The sequence below is a fragment of the Cavia porcellus genome, unplaced genomic scaffold, assembly GCF_034190915.1.
Source record: "Cavia porcellus strain 051 isolate PalLab524CR breed Dunkin Hartley unplaced genomic scaffold, mCavPor4.1 scaffold_6, whole genome shotgun sequence".
Classification (NCBI taxonomy): domain Eukaryota; kingdom Metazoa; phylum Chordata; class Mammalia; order Rodentia; family Caviidae; genus Cavia; species Cavia porcellus.
This window is the reverse complement of record NW_026947489.1, coordinates 38,687,875-38,708,208: the sequence shown is the minus strand read 5'-3', so window position 1 is coordinate 38,708,208 and position 20,334 is coordinate 38,687,875. Positions and strand designations below refer to the sequence as shown.

At 50.5% G+C, this 20,334-nt stretch overlaps 1 protein-coding gene across 5 annotated transcripts; it reads right to left on the bottom strand.

Moving 5' to 3' along the window:
* Positions 1 to 3,226: 3,226 nt before the first annotated feature.
* Positions 3,227 to 13,471, bottom strand: Sh2d2a (SH2 domain containing 2A). Of its 5 annotated transcripts, none has more exons than XM_063250369.1 (8): positions 13,315 to 13,471; positions 12,680 to 12,843; positions 11,817 to 12,001; positions 10,808 to 10,897; positions 10,468 to 10,636; positions 6,617 to 6,754; positions 6,236 to 6,466; positions 3,227 to 4,120 (listed from the first exon to the last, which is right to left on the bottom strand). In XM_063250369.1, exons 1-8 carry the CDS (start codon positions 13,346 to 13,348, stop codon positions 4,094 to 4,096), a joined length of 1,038 nt encoding a protein of 345 aa, XP_063106439.1. In that variant the 5' UTR covers positions 13,349 to 13,471; the 3' UTR covers positions 3,227 to 4,093. The 5 variants fall into 5 exon arrangements, with proteins under 5 accessions (XP_063106439.1, XP_013014485.1, XP_023423294.1 ...); XM_013159031.3 differs by having other exon boundaries at positions 3,227 to 3,486; XM_023567526.2 differs by having other exon boundaries at positions 3,227 to 3,486; positions 13,328 to 13,458.
* Positions 13,472 to 20,334: the final 6,863 nt, after the last annotated feature.

The window sequence follows — 20,334 nt, the reverse complement described above, 5'->3', positions numbered from 1 at the left end:
GCTGAGTGTCATCTCCCTGAAGACTTGTAGACTCCTACTCTTTTTTTGTGTGGAAAGGGAGGTGGTAGTGTCTGTAGACTCCAGTTAGCTGTGGGGCACTGTGTAGAGGCACAGGACAGATGGCAGAACAAGGTACAAGTAGGAGCCGTCCCAAAGACTGCAGGCTACTGGGAACCCTGTTGGCACCATTCTGAAGGGGGCCAATGTGGACAGGGTCATTGAGGAAGGTGCTTCGGAGCGCTCTGGTGCTGTATATAAATGTGGCTGGAGTCCAGTCCTGCATGGACTGGGGAGAAGGTGCTTTGCAGGCCTGGTGGCAGAGGCAAGGCTGAGTCGAGGGGCAGTTAAGAGCGGTGTGCGCCATGAGTCGGGATGAGAAGGAAATGCGAGTGGGGCATCTTACCAGGCTTCTGCTTTTGCATGCTGAGGTAAGTTGAGTAGTCTGTTTCTCATTAAGTCCACTGGAGGATTTCATCACTTACAGGAAAACCACCCGCTTATCTGAAATCTGACCTACTTTGGGTTGGAGCCAGACAGGGCTCCTGCAGCCCACAGGGACACACAGGCTGTATTAGCCCAAATCTGTCCATCCATCCAGCCTTCAGCCCAGAGCATCAGCCTTGACCACACTCCTGTTACCCCAGAGGCACAGGGCCAGAGCTGAGGTCTCTAAGGGGTGTCTCAGGTGGTAGGGTGGCCCAAGGGCCTCTCTGCCTGTGATCCTCATGAGTCTAGCACCTCTAGGTACAGCCCTTCGAATCTGAGCTGCCACCCTCCTGTTGTCCAGCAGTCCAGCTTTCTTATTTTAGGGCCGTACTATGATGTAGCAGGATGTTTTCTGGGCTGGGAGACACCCAGTCTTCTGGGAATGGGCAGAATTAGGCTAGAGAGCTCTCAAGGTCCTCTGACTTCTCTCCCCCTAAGCTGCATCTTTAAAAAGGTCACTTCTGGGATGTGGGTTTAGCTCAGTGGCATAAATTCCTGCCTGGCAAGTGTGAGGTTGTGAGTTCAATCCCCGGTACCAAAGTAAAATAAGGACTTCCTAGTCCTTTCAAAGATGGCATTTTTATTTGGGCATAGGGGTTAAAAGATGGGGCTGGGGATTTAGCTCAGCGGCATAAGCATCTGCCTTGCAAGCAGGCAGTCGTGAGTTCGATCCCTGGTACCAATAAAAAGGAAAAAGACCAAAAACAAACAAATAAACAAAAAAAGATACACAAACTTTACGGGGAGATAAACTTTTCTGTATAAATTAGTTCAACTGCTCCTCCATCCTGGCGTCTTCCTTAGCCCCAGACCTCCTGTTGGTAGTGAAGCAGGGTGTGGCCCCTGGTTGGGAGGGGATACCCACCTCCTTGTCTTTAGGGCTGGCCTGTAGCTTATCTTCCTGCCTGCCAGGGATCCTGTGCTATTAGTGATGAGCAGGGATGACAGATGTAGGCCCTGGGCTTCTTTTTAGATAGGAGTTTCCACTTGAGGTGAACCAAAAATTTGCCACCAGTGTCCTTGAAGTCCTTGTGGTCCTCCCAGCAGTCCTGCCTGTCAAAGCCCTTCATCTGCATGATCTGCTGTGCATTGGCCACATGTACAGAGGAGTCGATCTCCATAAAGAATCAGGACAGGGAAACATGAGCATGACCCCCCTGCCAAAGGTTGCACAGCTACTTATCACAGTGCCACAACAGGAAGCCAGGGCTCTCTTGACATGCCATTCCTTTCTGTTCCACCGCTAGCAGAGGCCCCTGGGTCCCAAGGATCTCTGGCCCCTCCTGATCCACTCATTCTGTTAAATCCCCACCCAAGTTTGGGAGTCCTCTGTTTCTTTTTTTTTTAAATAGTAAGTGATTCATTGATTTTTGGCAGAATTTTTATTTATTTTTTGGTCTTTTTGATATATATATATATTTTTGTCTTTTTCTATCGGTACCGGGAATTGAATTCACGACCACACACTGGCAAGGCAGGCGCTTATGCCGCTGAGCTAAATCCCCAGGCCATTTTTTGGTCTTTTTGAGACGGGGTCTCTCCATGCAATTCAGTCAGGGCTTGAGCTCACTTTGTAGCCCAGGCTGGTCTCCAACTCACAACAATCCTCCTGCCTCAGCCTCCCAAATGCTGGGATTACAGTTGTGAGCCACCACGCCTGGCTGAGCCTGTTTCTGACTTTGCTTTCCCAGCTTTTGCTGTAGAGGCCACACTTGTGCCTCTCCACCTGCCACAAGGATTGCCAGATGACGAATCTAACCTGAGACCTTTTGTGCACTTTCAGCATCCTGAAAGATTTCAGCAGAGCAATCTGCTCCCTGCTTCCATCCTCCCCTTTGCTCGCAAGGGGTTTAGACCTACAGACAAAGGAAGTGGAACCCCAACTCTGTTGACTCAGCATCTGTGTTTGTCCTGAAGCTGATTAGTCCTGGCATGGAAAGGAGGGAAACTGGCGAGTCCCTGTAGCTGGCACTGGAGCCAGGCTGGGGGTGGCATGGTGGTGGCAACAGCCAAGCCCAGGCAGTGTGGCTTGGGGGGAGAGGCTGCAGGACTGCTGTAGAGCCCCTTAGTAGTAAGGGAGACCCCAGTAGGTACTGCCTTGCTTAGCCCTTCCAGGAATGGGGATGCAGAGGAGTGAAGCCACACCTAACCCAGGCCCCAGCAGATCGGGAAGCCTGCTGTGGGACCTTTCGAGCTGGACATGGCCCGGACTCAGCCCCAGTCAGAGACAAAAATACGACACCAGGCAGATTTCTCCAGCTGTTTGAAGCCCTTGAGTGAGTGGAGCTTTTCTGTGGGGCACAAGGCTGGCCCTGAAGAGGGCCTGGGAAGAGAAGGTGAGAAAGTGTCACATGGGGGAAGGGGGAGGGAATGGGGCTCCAAGTGAGGCAAAGGGCTATTCCCCAAGAGTCCTGGAACCATTTCAAGGGGGTCTCTACTCTAAGGAGCTCACACACAGGCTTATCCTGAGCCTGGTAGAGAGGCTGGGGCAGATGAGGAGTGCTCCTCTTTCTTTACTGGCACCCTTTGCCCCCACAGCCACCCCAGCTGGAGAAGGCATACTTGGCAGAGGGGGTTCTTGTATCCCAGCCCCCAGCTGACAGATCTGTGACCCTTGCCCGGGGGTCTTTCAACCCCTAGACCTGTCTGCCCTGCTGCAGTGGTAACGCCGGAGAAGTCAGACAGTGGGGGAGGGGGAAAGAGACAGGCTGGAGGACTTGGATCCCCGAGGGGGGGCAGGTTGTTGGTGATGATTTATTAGAGAATCAACAAACAAGTTCTAACATCTGTTCTCACCAAAGCATTCCTCAGACAACAGCAGCATTGGACCAGAGCCCAGACTCAAAGGCCCAGAGGACCAAAGAAATTAGACTCCAGGAGGAGAAACCAGGGCAGTGGCCAGCAGAGCTTCCTTGAACATATCTTGCCATCTTAGAGGGTCGCTGGCATTGAGGCAGTGGATTTTCAGAGATTCTTGGGAACAAGCCAGTTCGAATGTCCCTAAGAAGAGACAGATTCCACATTTGCTCCTCTGACTTCTAGGTTTCTGAGTGGGGATGGGGGTGGGGAGCAGACTGTCAAGGGCACAGGGCTAAACTTGCGTCCAGGAGGGGACCTAACATTAAGGGCCCCAGCGGTAAAACAGGCAAAGAGGAAAGCAGGAGAAGAGTTTCAGGATGTGGGGCAAGGAACAGGGCACTGAACGAGAGAATCAAGAAGCTTAGGTTTTAGTTCTTGACCTTGGCTAAGTCACTTTGCCTCGCTGGCTTTGTTTCTGCATCCTGCACAGTGAGGGAGCTAGACTTGGTCAGTAAGGGCAGATGAAGCACTGTTCCTCCTCCTTTCTGTACCCACAGCAGACATCACTAATCAGTCACAGTGCTCTTTTCTGCTGAGTTCAGATGTGACCTTAAGATCCTTTTCAGTGCTGCGCTCTAGGCAGTCATGACCAATGGATTGAAGTTGGCAGGCAAGTTGACACCTTTTTGCCATCCTTGTGATAGATGAGGGCTGAAGTCCTCTTCAGCTTTGATTGCCTGTGGTTTCTCCCATCCATTTCCTGAGGTTACCCGGGTATGTGAGGAGGTCTCTGCACCTGCTGTTCCAGTCATTTTCTCCTACTCAGACTCACCATCTACTGGGCAGAACCAAGGGAAGCCTTGTCTATCTTCTGTCCTGAAGCATCTGTAAAGGCTAGGGAGAAGGATGTACCTCCAGGGGCATGGAGACTTCTGGGGCAGGGGAGGGCCTTGGCCAGGCACAGAGCTGCCAGGAGGTAGCTACAGACTGTCTGGATCCTGCAGAGAGGACAGTCCTAGGTCACAGCCCCTCCCCTCGGCCTCAGGCCTACTGTAGTCTCAGGGGGAGAAGCAGCTGGTCTTAGCAGGCCTTGGCTTCTAGAAGGAAGTATAAAACCCTCCTGTCTCCTCTCTCCCTTCTCCCCGCTAACCCCGTTCCTCAAGCATTCCTGAGGACCAGCTCAGTGCCAGGCACTGGCTACGTGGTTTAGAGTTAGCTGAATAAGTCCTTGCTTACAGGGAGCTCATACTCTATTGAGGGGAGGGCGAAGAGGAAGATGGAAAAGATGGGTGCCTCAGGTGACCAACTGCATGACAGGTGGTGTAATGCACAGTTGGTGACCTCTGTGGTTCAAGTCAGCCAAGTCTTTCCAGAGAAGGACAAGTAAATTGTTTTGTTTTTGTTGTACTAGGCATTAAACTTAGCGCCTTTACATGCTGGGCAAGAGCTCTGTCACTAAGCTACATTCCATCCCCTGACAAGCAGATCTTGAAGTGTGGTTAGAAGGCTGTTGGGGAGCAGGGGGAGGAGCCTACAGAAATTGCTATAGGGACAGGGAATGGCAGGGCACTTCCTGGGATGCTCAAAACCCTAGGAGGCATGCTTTTGGAGAAAGGTGCATGGTTTGGGATGATGAGAGCAGCTGGTGGCAGGCCAAGGAGCTTGGACCCCACTCAGGGGTCCAAGATGAGGCCCCACTAAGTGTATAAGGTTTCAATGGCAGGAGGACTGCTTCAGGGAGGCCAGTCTGACTTTCTGGAGGTAGAAGTATCACAGTGGCCAGATTGGTTCAGTTAAGAAGCTTTTGGAAAGTTCTGACTAAGAGACAATGGGGCAGGGGGAGCCCTGGGGATTTAGCTCAGTGGCACAAATACCTGTCTGACAAGCATGAATTCATGAGTTTGACTAGGGGGTCGGGGGAGAAAATGGGCCTGGGCATGGTGGTACATGCCTGAAATCTCACCTCTTGGGAGGCTGAGGCAGGAGAATCACTGCATTTGAGGCCAGCCTGGGGTACCTAGTAAACTCAAGGCCTGCCTGAACAGTGAAATCCTGTCTCAAAAAGGACTGGGGCAGTATGGGGACAAGAGGATAGAGCAGGAAGGAATGTTTAGGAAGAGATGCTATAAGAATCTGGGATTAGAAGCTTTAGGAGTGGGGGTAAAGTGGGAAGAGATATTTAGGGAGCTCTAGGATTCCAGGCAAGGAACAGGGGAGGGAGCAGCTTTGGGGCAAGAATGAGAGTCGGTTAGCTGTGTGTGTGTGTGTGTGTGTGTGTGTGTGTGTGTGTGTGTGTAGTTGGGGGGAAGGCTGGGGACACCTAGAAGCTGAGATCAACATCAGCTCCCCAGCTGCAGCCGTTGACAGGGGTGTGGTGAAAGTGTGGGGGGCTGGCAGGGAGGGAGGGCTGGGAAGGGAGCAAGGGCTGAGGATAGAGTAAGAAGGAGGGAAGAGCAGGCAGGAAGGAGGAGTAAGGCGGTGGGAGCGGCCAGCGGGGCTCACCTCAGCGCAATCCCCTCCCTGAATAAGGCTTGAAAGGCCAGAGGGAAGACTGCGTGTGGAAGGAAACAGGGTATGTATGGAAGGAGGTCAAAGTCCCTTCCCCTGAACCCAGGTGACACACGGGACCTCAAATGTTCTCCTTCCCTAGGACAGCAGAGCCATGAAGGCAGAGGGAGAGGCGCCACAGAGGTGTGGAGTGGGGTACACTAGCATCAAGGTGCAGAGTGGATGAGATGGCCACAGACCACAGTGCAGCCAGCCGAGGTGGTGAAAAAGAGAGGGAGACACGTGTGGCATCTCTACTTTGGGAAGTAGGAAGGCGACTGTGACAGAGGGGACCCTGGAGGAGTGAAGAGAAGCCATCTCTGTCTGGCCCTGAAGAGGCCACCGGCAGCTGAACCACGCGGTCCCGTCTCTTCCTGCCCACCCGACAGTGGCAGCCCCTCACCTGGCTGCAGGCATTTGACCCATCCAGCTCTGCATAGACGTGGCCAGATGTCTCTGGGGGGCAGCCCCGGCCCATGGCGTAGAAAGCGATGGGTTCATCCAGCTCGTGGTAGATGGGGGTCACAGGCCTGGGTGGTGGGGTTGGCCGGGGTCGTGGTGCAGGGCTTGCGTAGACCTCAGGGGGCAGCGCAGGCTTGGCAGGGACAGGAGGTTTGGACCTGGGCAGCAGGACCTGGACAAGGGCATGGCCGGGCAGTCAGGGCAGCCCGAGTGGTAGATCCCCACCAGGTCCCAGCCTGGGGCCCACTGCTATGGCCTCTGCTCCTTTTGCTTCCCTCCATACTCCCCTGTACTCTCAGGTCTTCCCCCCTCCCTCCAGTACCTCCTTTGGCTCCCAAGCCTTTTCTTTGTGCCTTGGGGTTGGGGTTGGATTCTGTTGGTAGAGGGGGTTCAAGTCCTGGCTTTTGCTTCCAGAATCTGAGTCTTCAGTCCTTGGGGAAAGCCCTGCGGGCTCTGGAGTCTGGGGGAAGGAGAGGAGATGACCTGAGGGGCTGGGTGGGGGAGGGAGTACAGTGCAGGAACGGAGATCCAGAAGGATAGAATATCTGACCTGAGAGCAGGATGGGGAGGGGAAGGACAGGGACACAGAGCCTGGGGCTGGGCAGTGCGTGAGAAGGGCAAGGGACAGGGAGAAAGGTGAACTCTGTCTTAGACCTGCCTCAGCCTTCAGTTTCCTTCCATGGAAAGGCAGGGCCAGGCCAGTCATCCTTTGTGCCTGAGGCATTAAGCCCTGTTTCGTCCTAGGATGACGAGGCTTCAGGATGATGGGGAGGGTGGTGGGTGTCTCCAAGGCCGTTATGCCTGTAGGTTATTCTGTGGGTGGGAGGAATTTAGCTATGGAGGCATTGCTAGATATTTTACGGGCAGAGGTGCTGTGGGAGACGGGAACCTCCAGTCAGCTCAGCACTGGCCCTGGATGCCTGACTGCTCTCCACATGCTCTGCTTGTGGCAGGCCCAGGCCACAGGGCCTTTCTCATGCTTCTGTGTCTGCTGCAGGCTTCCAGGATCCAAATCAGAAGTTTATCTCTGTGCCTTCCCATGGAATTTTATTCATAAATAAAAAGTGCCAACCTAAGCCAGCTGTGGTGGTGCATGTTTGTAACTGTAGCCCTCTGGGAGGCTGAGGCAGGAGGGTCACAAGTTGGAGCTCAGCCTGGGCAACCCTGTCTCAAAATAAAAAAGGGCTGGGGATATAGCTTAGTGCAGAGGCCCTGGATTCAGTTCTCAGTACTGAAAAAAAGTGGCAAGTTCACCCCGCTGCCCAAATAACACCTTAAGAATCATCCACACACCCACCTCACTCCTGCATCAGATGCAACCCAAATCCTGCTTCTTTTGCTGCCTAAATATCTTTCGTTTTTAAGGTGTTTTTGTTTGTTTGTTTTTGGTCGTGTGTGCGTGTGTGTGCGCGCGCGCGCGCGCGTGTGTGCGTGCTGGAGACTGAACTCATGACCTCGCGCTTGCTAGGCAGGCACTTATGCCACTGAGCTAAATCCCCAGCCCTAGTCTTTTAAAAATAGGGTTTTGCTATGCAGTTCAAGCCAATGTTAAACTCACTTTGTAGCGCAGGCTGGCCTCAAACTTGCAACAATCCTCCTGCTTCAACCTCTTGAGTGCTGGGATTACAGGTGTGTGCCACCACACCCAGCCACCTAAATATCTTTCATGTCTGCCCTCTTCTCTCAGCCTTCACCTCTGCTTTGTGCCTCCCACTCTGCCCACCCCTTTCCTCTAGCCCTAAGGACCCATTCTTCAGTCCTTACCTGAACTCTGCTGGCAACCTGCCAGAGCTACCAGCTTCTCAGAGTAAGCTCAATTCCTGTCGCACCTGGTCTTAGTCAGTCTTGGTCACTGACACTTTTAGCTTTCTCAGTTCCAGCCCATTCCTCCTCATCCCTGCCCTGGCTGCTTAGAAACCTTCAGGTTCCCTGCCTCTACCTCACAAAAGGCTGTGCACAGCTCCCTGGAGCTCCTTGTCGGGGTTACCAGTGACTTCCTGTTAGATCCAAAGATCAGTGTTCGGCTCATTTTTCCTGGATCCTGTTCTCTGCTTGGCTTCCACAGCACCGTGCTTTTCTCCTCTGTTTCTCTGCTGCCCTTCTCAATTGTTCCCGGGCTACCGCCTCTTTTCTGCAAATTTGGAATGCTGGAGACCAAGCATTTTATTTCTTTTCCATCTACGTTGATTTCTGGATATAGACCCTTCCTGACCTATCTCGAAGGCTCCAGGCTCCATCTGTTGTTGTTTTTTAGAGTAGGAAAATGTATTGGGGAATAGGAATAGCTGCTGAGAGACAGGAGGGGTCCTGAATGGCAGTTCCAAGCTCTCCCTGATGCTGATTACTCCACCACTGAGCTGCATCCCCAGCAGCCACTGCCTTCTTGACACCCACATCTGGATGCTGAAGGGACATCTCCAACTGTGCATGTTGCCCAGTGCACCCCATCTTCTGTCCATCCAGGTTTGCTCTTCCTACCTGCAGTCAGTCACAGCACGCTCTTTGTTTACTCCTGATCCAACCCTGCAAAAACCCTGCAGGCTGCCCCTGTTAGGATCAGCACCCTGCTCCTCACTCCACCTGCACCAGGCGCATGCTGCCTTGTCCCATCAGTCCCTCCATCAGTCCCTCCTTGCCCCTTCTAGTCTTGCCTGGCCTCGACACTCCTCACAGCTCTAGTGCAACCTCATCTGCATGCAATCCCAAGTCCTTACCAGAGTCCGCAGGGCCGCCAACCTACCTCTCTGGCATCTTCTACCTCTGTATCCCTGTCACACGGAAGCACTCCTGCTGGCTTCCTCACTGCTGTCTTTTGTGTGTTCTCTCTCTCTCTCACTGTTCATCAGATGTTTTCCTACTGAAGTGGCACCTAAACAACAACCCCCTCGGCCCTCTTCCCCCACCCATAGCTGTAACTTCTTGTTCTGGTACAGATAAAACTGGCAACTATGTCTTGTTCTCACAGGATTCATGAGGTTGTGTCTTCTCTCAAGGCCAAGTTGTTAACTGTTTTGTCTTACTTCTGTACCCTTGCTCTCCTAGTCCCCACCTCCTTTCTAAAGACCAACTTCTAAACCAAATGTCTAAAAGTAGTACCCTTCCTTTGTTTTAGTGTTTTGACTTAAGCTCGGCTAGGTCTATACGCATCTAAAATCCTGGAAATAAATCCTTCATTTTCCCTATTGGTCTCTTTGATCTCTTGGATTCTGCAGCACTACCTCACGGCCTTTGCACTTGCTGTTATTACAGCCTAGAATGCTACCAGTCCTCTGTTCAGAGGTATACTAACCACAGTTGCTTTCACTGATGCCCTAACCTCGTCACTCTTCTTTTTTAATTAATTAATTTATTTATTTTTTGGTACTAAGGATTGAATTTATGACCTCATGCTTGCCAAGCAGGCACTTACATTGCTGAGCTAAACTCTAGGCCCTCATTTATTTATTTATTTATTTTTTTTTTTACTGGACTTCCTATGTACTATCAATTTACTATTACTTGTTACCTGTTAGAGAGTTGGGATGTTGTGGTCAGTTTTGTTCACCATTTCCCCAGTGCCCAGAAGGATGCCCCCCTGGCACCATGTCTCTTAGAACTCCCTGAACTTGTTCAGATAGGCATTCCATGTACTTGATTTCTATGACTTAATTGCCATTGCTGCTGGAAAGTGAGGTTTGTGAGTATGAGATCCTCCTGTTTTATACATGGTTCACTCCCAGGGCCTGTCAGCCTAAGCTCAGGACACAGTAGGGACTCTGTAGGTATATCTTTTTTTTTTTTTTTTTTTTTGAGATAGGGTCTCTATGTACCCCAAATTGCCCTCAAACTTGCAGTGATGCTCCTGCTTCAGCCTCCAGATTACAGGTCTATGCTACCATGCCCAGCTCTGTAAGCACTATTTACTTTTGTACTGGGAATAGAACTCAGGACCTTGCACTTGCCAGGCAGGCGCTGTGCGGCTGAGCTATATCCCCGGCCTGAAATCTGTAAGCATACCTTAAAGGTCACATGGGGTGTGACCCGCTGCTCTGTGCCTACCCCTGTCCCTGTGGTTTGTGCAACTCGGCTGGTGTCCCCTGGGCCTCTTGCCAGCACTTATCCCGCAGTGTGTAGCCAGGGAGGTGGAACCCCAGTTCTGTTGGGAGTGGGGCTGGCGGGGTCGCAGATGCCTACCTGGCGGGCGAGGGGCTGGGTCAGCGTCTCTCCATAGGGGCTGAGCGGCTGTGCAGTGTAGTGGCTTAGCAGATCCTGCAGCCGTGCGTGGGCACTGTCCTCACCCAGCACCACGTGGCGCCCATCTGTGAGCTGGGCCAGCAGGAAGTGGCGGCAGCAAGCTTGGCTCCTGCAGGGCCCACTAGGGATCACATTTGCACCCCTACCCGCCCCCGGCCAAGGTCTCACTCCAGTTGGCCGCCCGCTGAGTGCAAAACCAGATCTGTAGGATTCTGTGCCGGTGCCGAGCCCCGCCCCTTGACCTAAACCCTGCCACTGGTCCCCGACGCGCCCCCCTCACCTGTAGGTCAGCACGAAGGTCACGGCACTCTCGCTGAACCTCACCAGGTAGCACCCCTGAGGCTGGGGCTCCAACAGCTTCTCAGCCTCCCTGAAGGTGACAGAGAGAAGAGGGGAACCGGGTTGCTCCTCCTGCCTCCTCGGCTTTCATGGAGGTCCCCACACTAAGCGGAAAAGCTGAAGGCTATGCAAGAGTCAGGGTCCATGCAAGACCGGGGACCTCACCCCAGTCCTGTCCCGGCCTCAACCTGGAAGGACAACCTGGAGGGGCTGGGGCCGCAGCAGTGGGATGCTTGTTAGATTTCCAGACTTCAGAAGCCACAAGCTGGACTGAAGAGGTGAAGAAAGAGACAGAAGTGGAACAGACTGTTGGAGAAGAGGGGAAGAAGGAGGAGCAGGCTGGATAGAACCAGAGACAAAGATGGAGCAAGAGAGCCAGGCGTGGCATTGCACATCTGTAACCCCAGCACTCTGGGAGACTGATGCAAGAGAATTGCAAGTCTGAGCTCAGTCTGGGCATTTCAGCGACTTGATGCTGTCTCAAAATAAAAAATAAAAAGGGCTGGGAATGTATCTTGGTGCAAAGGCCCTGGGTTCAATCTCAGTACTGCAAACAAGAAAAAAAACCAGATGTGGTGGCTTGTGCCTATAATTGCAGCACTTGAGTTTACGGATAGCCTGGACTACATAGTGAGTTCAAGGCCATCCTAGACTACATAGCAAGATCCTAGCTCAAAAAAAGGAAAAAAATAAGAGGTGGAGGTACAGAGAAGCAGAACACAGGAGGACTAGTGTCCTCAAGGACAGGAGGATAGGGTACCTTCAGAGGGGAAACTGAGAAACACAGAGCTGGGCTGGACCTCTTCAATGACCCTCCCCAGGAAAGCCATCAAAGCAAAAGGAAACCCCTGGGGCTGAACCCAGCCCCAGGCCGCATGGAGTTCTGGCGGGCTCCAGACCCAGGACCTGTCCTTTGGCTCACTGGGGCTGGGTCCTCCTCTGTGACTCACCTTCGGGTGATGAAGCCGTGGAACCAGGCCGGAGCTGCCCCACACTGCAGGAGCGAGTGGGCCTGGGTCTCCTGGAACCAAGCACGGATCTCAGCCTGCAGAGACAGGCTGCCTTCCTCAGGTACCTCTTCAGCTTTCTCCACATTCCCTGGGATACAAGCAGCCCCCAGGGCTGGGGGAAATGCCTGCGTAGGAGAAGGGTTTTGGGAGGCTGAAGCAATCATGATTAATAGGCTACTCCTCCATCTTCTCCTCGATATCGAGCCCCTCCTCCATTTGAGGATAAAATTGCCCAGCAAGAAAGTCCTTTCCAAAGTCACTGATTTAAATCCATTCCTTAGCTCCAACTATTTGGTTTCCTGGGACTTTCCTCCCTCTCCCCTCTGGAATGGAGGGTGTTTAATCCAGAACCAGTGAGCTATTATGAAGAGCGGAGAGCGGCATGGAGGCTTTCCAGATGAGCATAAAGTCACTCCCTAGCAGATGGCTCAGGAAGTCATCCTGGTGGCCAGATGAGGAAGCTTCCCTATGAGATGAGGGACTGAGCAATGCACAGAGCAGATTCCTGGTGAGCAGGTGAATGAGAAGGACCAAGAAGGATCCAGAATGCACTGGGTGGATGAAAGCACTGACTTAGAGATGCTCTGGCCACCTGTGGACCTAGCCTGAGCTCCCTGGAGTAGCAGGGAGCAAGTTCGGATTCACCGTAAAGTGGGAGCAAGTGGGGTCTTCTTTCCTACCTGTGTAACCCCAGCCCTGAGAAGAGTACCAGATCTTTGTGATCTTTGTCTACACACAGGACTGCACTCATGGGAAGGCAGGAGCAAATGAGGGAGGCACACACACCCCGTGTTCCTACTCACCGAAGTATGGACAGCAGCTGGGGCCCCAGGACTGGGTTGGGGCTCCCCCATCCTTAGGGTCTGCAGCGTGGGCTCTAGGAACAACCCGAGGCCCTGACAGCTTTTTCGGGCCAAGTCCCTGGGCTGGAAGGTGCTGAAGGTGGGGGGCGGGGCTTCGCGGCTCCCTGTTAGCACAAAGAGGGCTGAAGCGCCTGTCTCTACCTCTCTTCCTCCCTCAAGCTGTCTGCAGGATGGGATGGTTATGACAGCACCATTACAGAGGGGACATCAGGGAGGAATAAGGAGACAGGCATCACAGAGGGGTTAACCTTGCCAGAGGGGGTGGAGGAAAATGCGGGGGACAAGAACCTGGGAATTAGGGTGATCTCTGGATGGCCGGGAAGTACCAGAGAGAGGAAGGGCTCTTGGGTTAAGGCCCTCTTCTGGCTCAGGGTCCTCTATCAGCCACCCTCTTTGTTCCCTCCTTTCTCTTCTCTAGGCAGCACCCAGCAGAATGTATATGCTGACATTATCCTCAGCAGAATGTATATGGCCTCCCAGGAAGGCAGTTAGGGGTTATGGCATTTGCCAGTCAACCCAGCTCGGACTGAGGGCCTTGATGGTCCCTGCCACCCACCCCTAGACTTTACACTTACCTTGGGGACATACCTGGGCCATGGGCATCTCCATGGGGCAGCCTGAGAAGGGGACTGCAGCAGAGCGAGTGTATGTGTGCCTAAAAGGTGTGCACACTCAGCAACTCATCTTTCCTCTCACCCTGGCCCCCAGGCACAGGAAATGTCGCTTCAACCACAGCCTCAGCCCTGGCAAGGACCCACGTCACGGAAAGTCGGAAGACACTTGTCCTGCCCCCAGAAGCCAAGCTGTTGAAGGTGATGCTGGGTTTTTGTCAGTCTGGGTTTAGGTGTTGGGAAGTCCTCCTCCTATCTAACCTTTATCCCTCCTGATCCTTTCTCTGCTTCCTTGTTCCAGATAAGCTTTAGAGGGTGTCCAGGGCTTCTCTGTTATGATGTTTTGAGGAGACATGAGGAGGGAAGGAACAGGGCACCAACAGGAATGAGGTGGCTCAAACTTCTGGAAACTTCTGGAAAGACTTTTTAAAGCCATGGAATCTGTGAGACTAGTTGTGGAGGAAGAGGCTTGGCTGCCATCCTTGTGCAGAGGATGGAGCTAGATACAGGCAAAACCAGACAGTCCTGCAGGAAAGGAGTACAATTTCCTCCAATGAAGCGGGTCATTCTTAGTGTCAACACTATTAGAGGACTGTTAGCAGCATCAGTGGTGGTATCTTAAACTCTCCCCTTGCTGCTCCAAACACTAATCCCAGGTCCTTCTCACTAGATCCTCACAGACCAGGTAGAGGGCAGGGAACCTTATGGTCCCATTCCCCGGGAAGGTGCACAGAGGCTGAGGAAAGTGAAACCCTTCACCAGAGTCTTTCATACCTCTCAAGTTGCTTGCACAGCTGGGGCCAGGACCTAGATTTCTTTCACTAATTTTTTTGTGATTTAAGCCAAAGATTCATGACTACTCACTATATACTGTTCTTGGTGCCATCAACCCAGAAAGGATAAAGACTGTCTTAATATGTCAGGAGGCAGCTGGACATGGTGACACACTCCCATAATCTCAGCTCCTCAGGATGATGAGGGAGGAGGGCCAGGTCTAGACTACATAGTGAGATATTGTGTTAAAAAAAAAAAAAGGCTAGGCGTACACTCACTGGTAGATTGCTTGTCTACCACATGTGAACTCTAGGTTCAGCCCCCAGTACCATCCAAAAAACATTGGTGAGTCAGGCCAACAGAGGGTTTTTTTTGTTTTTTGGTGGTGGTGGTGGGGGGGACTGAGTATTGAATCCAGGGTCTTTGCAGCTCTCAAAATTCCTGGGGTGGGGGAGGGGAAGATGGCAAGAGGTTAGGTGGAGCCCGCTCTCCGAATGGGAGGAAGAGACTGCTCATTCACCACAATGCGTGTATTTATATATCTGTCATGTGATGCCCCTTTGTTTAGCTAGCTCATCTCTTATGCCCTGTGTTCTCAGGGCTGGAACACCTGTTCACCTCAGATGCTCCATATACTCAGGGCATTCTGTAGTGCTCCATGCCCTTGGGCATTCATTGGGTGCTCTGTGCTTTCTGCCTGTGTGAATGATTACTATCTCAGCTGTGTCCACAGCCTTTTTTTTATTTTTTAATTTTTATTTTGAGACAGATTCTCATTAAGTCACTTAAATTGCACAGGTGGGACTTGAAATTATGATCCTTCTGCCTCAGCCTCCCAGAATGCTGAGATTACAGGTGTGCCAATAGAGGTGTTTTTTTTTTTTTTTTCTTTTGTGCCAGGGATTGAACTCACAACCTCATGCCAAGCAGGCACTTATGCCACTGAGCTAAACCCCTGGCCCCTCATACAGTCTTATTAAAGATTGTGGCCATGTCACAGAGGGCTATGGTGTCCTAAATGCATATCATGTTGGTTTATGCCAGTGCTCATCTTTCAAACTTGGACTATGTGGTTAAGATATTGTCATCTACTTTTGGCTATTATAAAATTGCTTTGTACTTAAAATGAAAGCGAAGGTTGTGGCAAGTTGGTGGGCAGCTGTACAGGAGCCCTCTTGTGCGTGGGTGTGTGTGTGAGTTGTGGAGGTTAAGCACGGATGAGGAAGGTGGGGAAGCATGGTTCTATACGGTGGCCCACGCTCAGAGTGATGAGGGGGAGAAGGTAGCACAGTACCACAGCTCCGTACACTCTCTGCCATATCAAACTCAGCCACAAAAAGTGACAGCTTGTGTGACAGCCACTTTTTCCTGGCAAAGATGACTTTCCTCAGACAGTGTCCAAACTGAAGTCACACCTTGGAGTGATCCCCCAAGAGAGAAGAGGAGGAATTTGTCTGCCCATCTCCCTCTCACTTGCCGCTCCCTGTTGGTCAAGATCATCCTATAGATACAGACTCAGAGGCCGCATCTTCTGCATCCTTGATGTTCACTCGGGAAGCCAAATCTCATGGCCCATGAGGTGGGTGTGATATTAATCAGAAATGGGGCCAAGCATGGTGGCGTATCCCTGGGATCCCAGCACTCAAGAGATTGAGGCTGGAGGATGGTTGCAAGTTTGAGACCAGCCTGGGATACATAGCAAGGCCCTGTCTCAAAAAACCAAAACCGAACAAACAAACAAAAAAATCAAAACAAACAAACAAAGAAATAGAAGCCTGACTCTATGAGAGATGGGGCTCAACATGTAGGCTGTGAAGACCATGCAGTCTGCGTCTGACTACTTCAGCCTGGACTCCTGCTCTGGCCACAGAGAGAGTAGAAGGGACGTGGGTAAAGATGGTGGTGGTCTTGGAGGCAAGCGTCCCCTTTGGAAACAAGGAGTCAAAAGATACTTATACGTTTAAAACTTATACGGGATATGCAAGTTTTGTGTTTAATACAGTCTTTAATACCCTTTGAACCCTTTCATTATATCCAGCTCCCATATTGAAATATCTGGCTGAAATTTGTTGTATACAAAGACATTCTTGGTTCCTTATTTGTCCCCAAAAAGAAAGCGACAGGCCCAAGTCTGTTACAGCATTCCTTTCAAAATCAGCATTCCCGTCAAGAGGGTTTTTCTCAAAGACTAAGGTAAAAAGATTAGGGAAAAAAACTGTCATTATGGATCAGACACTAACTGAAACCACTACCCTTCCTTCCCTGCCCATTCCAGAGGTCCCCACCCCCAGTTTGTAATTCACCTCATCTGGGTCATTTACCAAGTAGAATGATCCAGGCCTTCATTCAGAAAATGTGTAGACCCCTAGTTGCCCTTCCCTTGTTGGTTTTTTTTTTTTTTTTTTTTTGCTATGTACCACAGGTTGGCCTTGAACTTACTACGTAGCTCACGCTGGCCTCTAACTCATGGCAGTCCTCCTGCCTCAGCCTCCCAGCTCTTGTTGGTTTTTTCAGCTACTCATTAGCTGTCATCTTCAGCATGAAAGAGCTGTCCCAGACCATCCTTGGGTTGGGACATTCTCCTCCATGCTCCAGTTAGATAGCAGGCAGTCTAGCTCCTCATGGTCACTGTGACTGATTATCTCAGTTGGTAGTGGAACTTCTTTTTGCCTATTGGTCCACTGTGTGAGAATCCCAAGGTGCATAGTTTCAGTTTGGTATTGGGAATTGAACTCAAGACCTTGCACTTGCCAGGTAGCTGCTTGTGCTGCTTAGCTATATCCCTGGTATCAGAAGTCTTTTTCTTCTGTTAATTAGGATCTAACCTGGAAGATCCAAGATTATGGTGAAAGGATTCATACATTCACAAATAAGTCATTTGATGTAATGATGAGAGTGACTATTCCTAATTCTAGTGCTTGGTACCCAGAACTGTGCAGAGAGGATTATAAGGGACACACTGTGGTATTGTGAGGATTGGTTTAAAGCATACACTCCACCTTAGAGGAAAGAGATTTCTAGTTTTGGGAGAGGTCGCTTTGCAGATGCCTTCCTAAGCCTTCAACAGGCTGTTCCATTATTCCATAAGCAGAGTAATTGTGAGTAATGAGTGAGGCCTGAAAGCCTTGTGATCATGAGCCTACCTTCATGACTATGTCGTAGAATAGACTTCTTGTTCTCAGGCACTGTGGTGTGGGGTATGAGAGGCCAGGCATTCTGTAGGTGTGGTGACTGTGTTGGGATTTATAATGGTTCTGATAAGGACAAATTAGTGTTCCCTCAAAAGGGAAGGGGATCTGATGTGATCAGCCTCCTATAATATGGGTGGGCGTTCTGTTTTCCACTAAGGAATAGTGCCAGGGTTAGTGGTCTGTGTTAACCTCTGTTGTGAGCAACTTAGACACTTATTAGTAGCTCTCAACCTTGATGAGAAGCCAGCTCTGATCCTAAGTCCGTGCAAAGCCTCTGTCTGGTCAGCAAGTCTTCTGTTTATCAGCTCATTGTGCCAGCTGATGAGAAAGGCCACTGACATGCAGGTCGTTATTTGCCCAACTCGTCATTCACTCCTCTCAGATACCCATTGATGGGCACTGATGTGAGCCCCAAAGATTTGTACCTGTGTGCATACCTCCGTAGGGCCACCTAGTGAGGTTAGATCCAGCAAAGCAAATGAGATTCCTTAGGCATAAGCTTTAATGAGGCTCTCACTCTTTTTTTTTTTTTTTTTTTTTTTCTTTTTTTGGTACTGGGGATCGAACTCCTGACCTCATGCTTGCCAGGCAGGCTTATGCCAGTGAGCTAAATCCCCACCCTGAAGCTCTGAGTCTTGAGAACAAAGCTATGCAGCTGCTTCCTTGTCCTGGTTGCCACAACTTACCTGTTTCTCAAATGTCTTTTTCTCCAGTTTTTCAATTTTATTCCTTGCAGGACCTGACCAGTGACTGGGTCACTTGCCCTTCCCTGTGACCTATGCATAGCCTTATCTTGGATGATCATCCCATGCATACAAAGTGGGTGACCAAATGTATACTTGTAGCTCTGTGCCCAGTAGGATTTCCCTTTACCACTGTCTTTCAGGGATACCAAAGGAACATGCTGTTACTAGTGCCACCAAATCATGCTGGCATACCTATCAGTTAATTATGTAGAGTTCCTCCCAATGCCCACCTTCTCATGCAATTGACTTCTGCATTCTGGACCAGCTGGAGCCTGCTCCAAATGTGTCATTTGCATCACATAATGGATGATTGCTTTGTATGTCCCTCTTTATGGGTCAAACGACATTCGACTCACCATGGGCTGCTCAGGTTGAATGGTCATTTGGTGCCTTTGGTCAGGCACTGTCTCTGGTAGGGTCCAATAGCTGAAAGGTAGCTGCTTTTGAGAGTGGAATGCTTTGTTGGGAGGTGTGACCTTGTTCTGGGGCACATTCTGCACTTCTTCACTGGGCTCGATGAAGACTGAAAGGTCTCTCCCCCACTGCAGATGTTCCTACCAGCACAGACTGTGCTATTTCAGATGGCCCAAGAGGTGAACAGTGTGTTCACAGTCTGGACCCTCTCTGGGACTTTCTTGCATCAGCAGCCTTCTGGTCACCCAAGACAGCATATTTTGTCTCCAAAACCTAAGAAGCCAAATAAATTCTGTGACTGTTTTGCTAGCAAATGCCAGGTACAACACATTGTCCTTTTTTTTTTTTGGTATGGGGGATCGAACTCATGACCTTGCACTTGCCAAGCAGGTGCTTATGCCGCTGAGCTACATTCCCAGCCCCAACACATTGTGCTTTATAGCAAGTTTCATATTTCTGCTTTGGAAAAACACGGTGATTGAGGGGCCTTGAGGCAGATCTGTGTCCCATATAGCAAAGAGCCCACACAATGTTTCATACATACAGATAACTTTCTTCACTTTTTGCTGTTCTTGTTCCTACCATATGCTTTCACAGGAAACAGAATAAGTTGGGTTTTTTTTTTCCTTTGGTGCTAGGAATCAAACACAGTCCTTGTGCTTGCCAGGCAGGCGCTGTGCCACTGAGCTCTATCTCCACCCAGAATGATGAGTCTTTATTGCTAGTATCTGCTCTTCGTGTCCTGACTTTATTTTATTTTATTTTTTGGTCTTTTTCATTTTTATCGGTACCAGGGATCGAACTCATGACTGCCTGCTTGCAAGGCAGGTGCTTATGCCACTGAGCTAAATCCCCAGCCCCATGTCCTGACTTTAAAATAGTTCACCATTATCTTGTATCATTAACTGCCAAGGCTCAGCTTGTCTTATTTGGGGGCTACCTGGCATCACTTACAAGTGAGAAAACTGAGATCAAGATCAAGAACTTTAGCGACAGTTAACCTGAGACTTCTCAAAGGTGAAAGAGAGTCCAGCTGTCCACCTGGAAGGTCAGCTGTAAGCATGTGTTGTGATACTGCACAGATGTGAACTCATGTGCCCTGGTACCAGGCCTGTGATGGAGGTGACGCTATTCTTTCCGCTTATGGACAGGGAACTTACTGAGATTAAGCAACTTGTGTGAGGCCACACAGTCAAGAAGTAGGGATTAGAGGCAGGTGGTCTGGGCTCAGATCTTGAGGTTTTGACCATCAGCCAAAGAAACCATCTTGGAGTCAGGGGTAGAAGCCCTGCCGCTGGGTGAGCATTACTTAGCCGCTTTCCCATGCAATGACTTCATGTTAAAGTCATCTGAGGACAGCCAAAGAGGATCAGTGATTTCAAAGCCTTTAATTGTTACTAGAACAAATAGCTCTGTATGGAATTTCCATGGGAAGTCAGTTTCAGGCTTTAGGAAACCAGAATCCAGGACACTTCCCTAATCACCAACTTTTTCAGTAATGTAGGCTTTGTGGCAATTTTAACCTAAATCATGGACTGGATTGACTTTTCCCTCCTCTCATGCTGTCCGATCCATAGGTGTCCCACAGGCAGCTCCGTGGGGATTGTCACACACAGTCACAGGCAGTGACTTCCACACATACCTGGGCCTACCGCGGGCACCTGTATGGTTGAGAATGATAGAGAAAGAAGAGATGGAAGATAATAGTCCACCCTTTCATTGTATGTATTTTTTTTGTAGTAGAGGGAGTACCCAGAGATTTCATATTGAGTTAGAGTCCCAAGGCCCCCCACCTTGTTTTTTTTCAGACAGGGCCTCACTATGTAGTTCAGGCTGGCCTTGAACTATGTAGTCCAGGC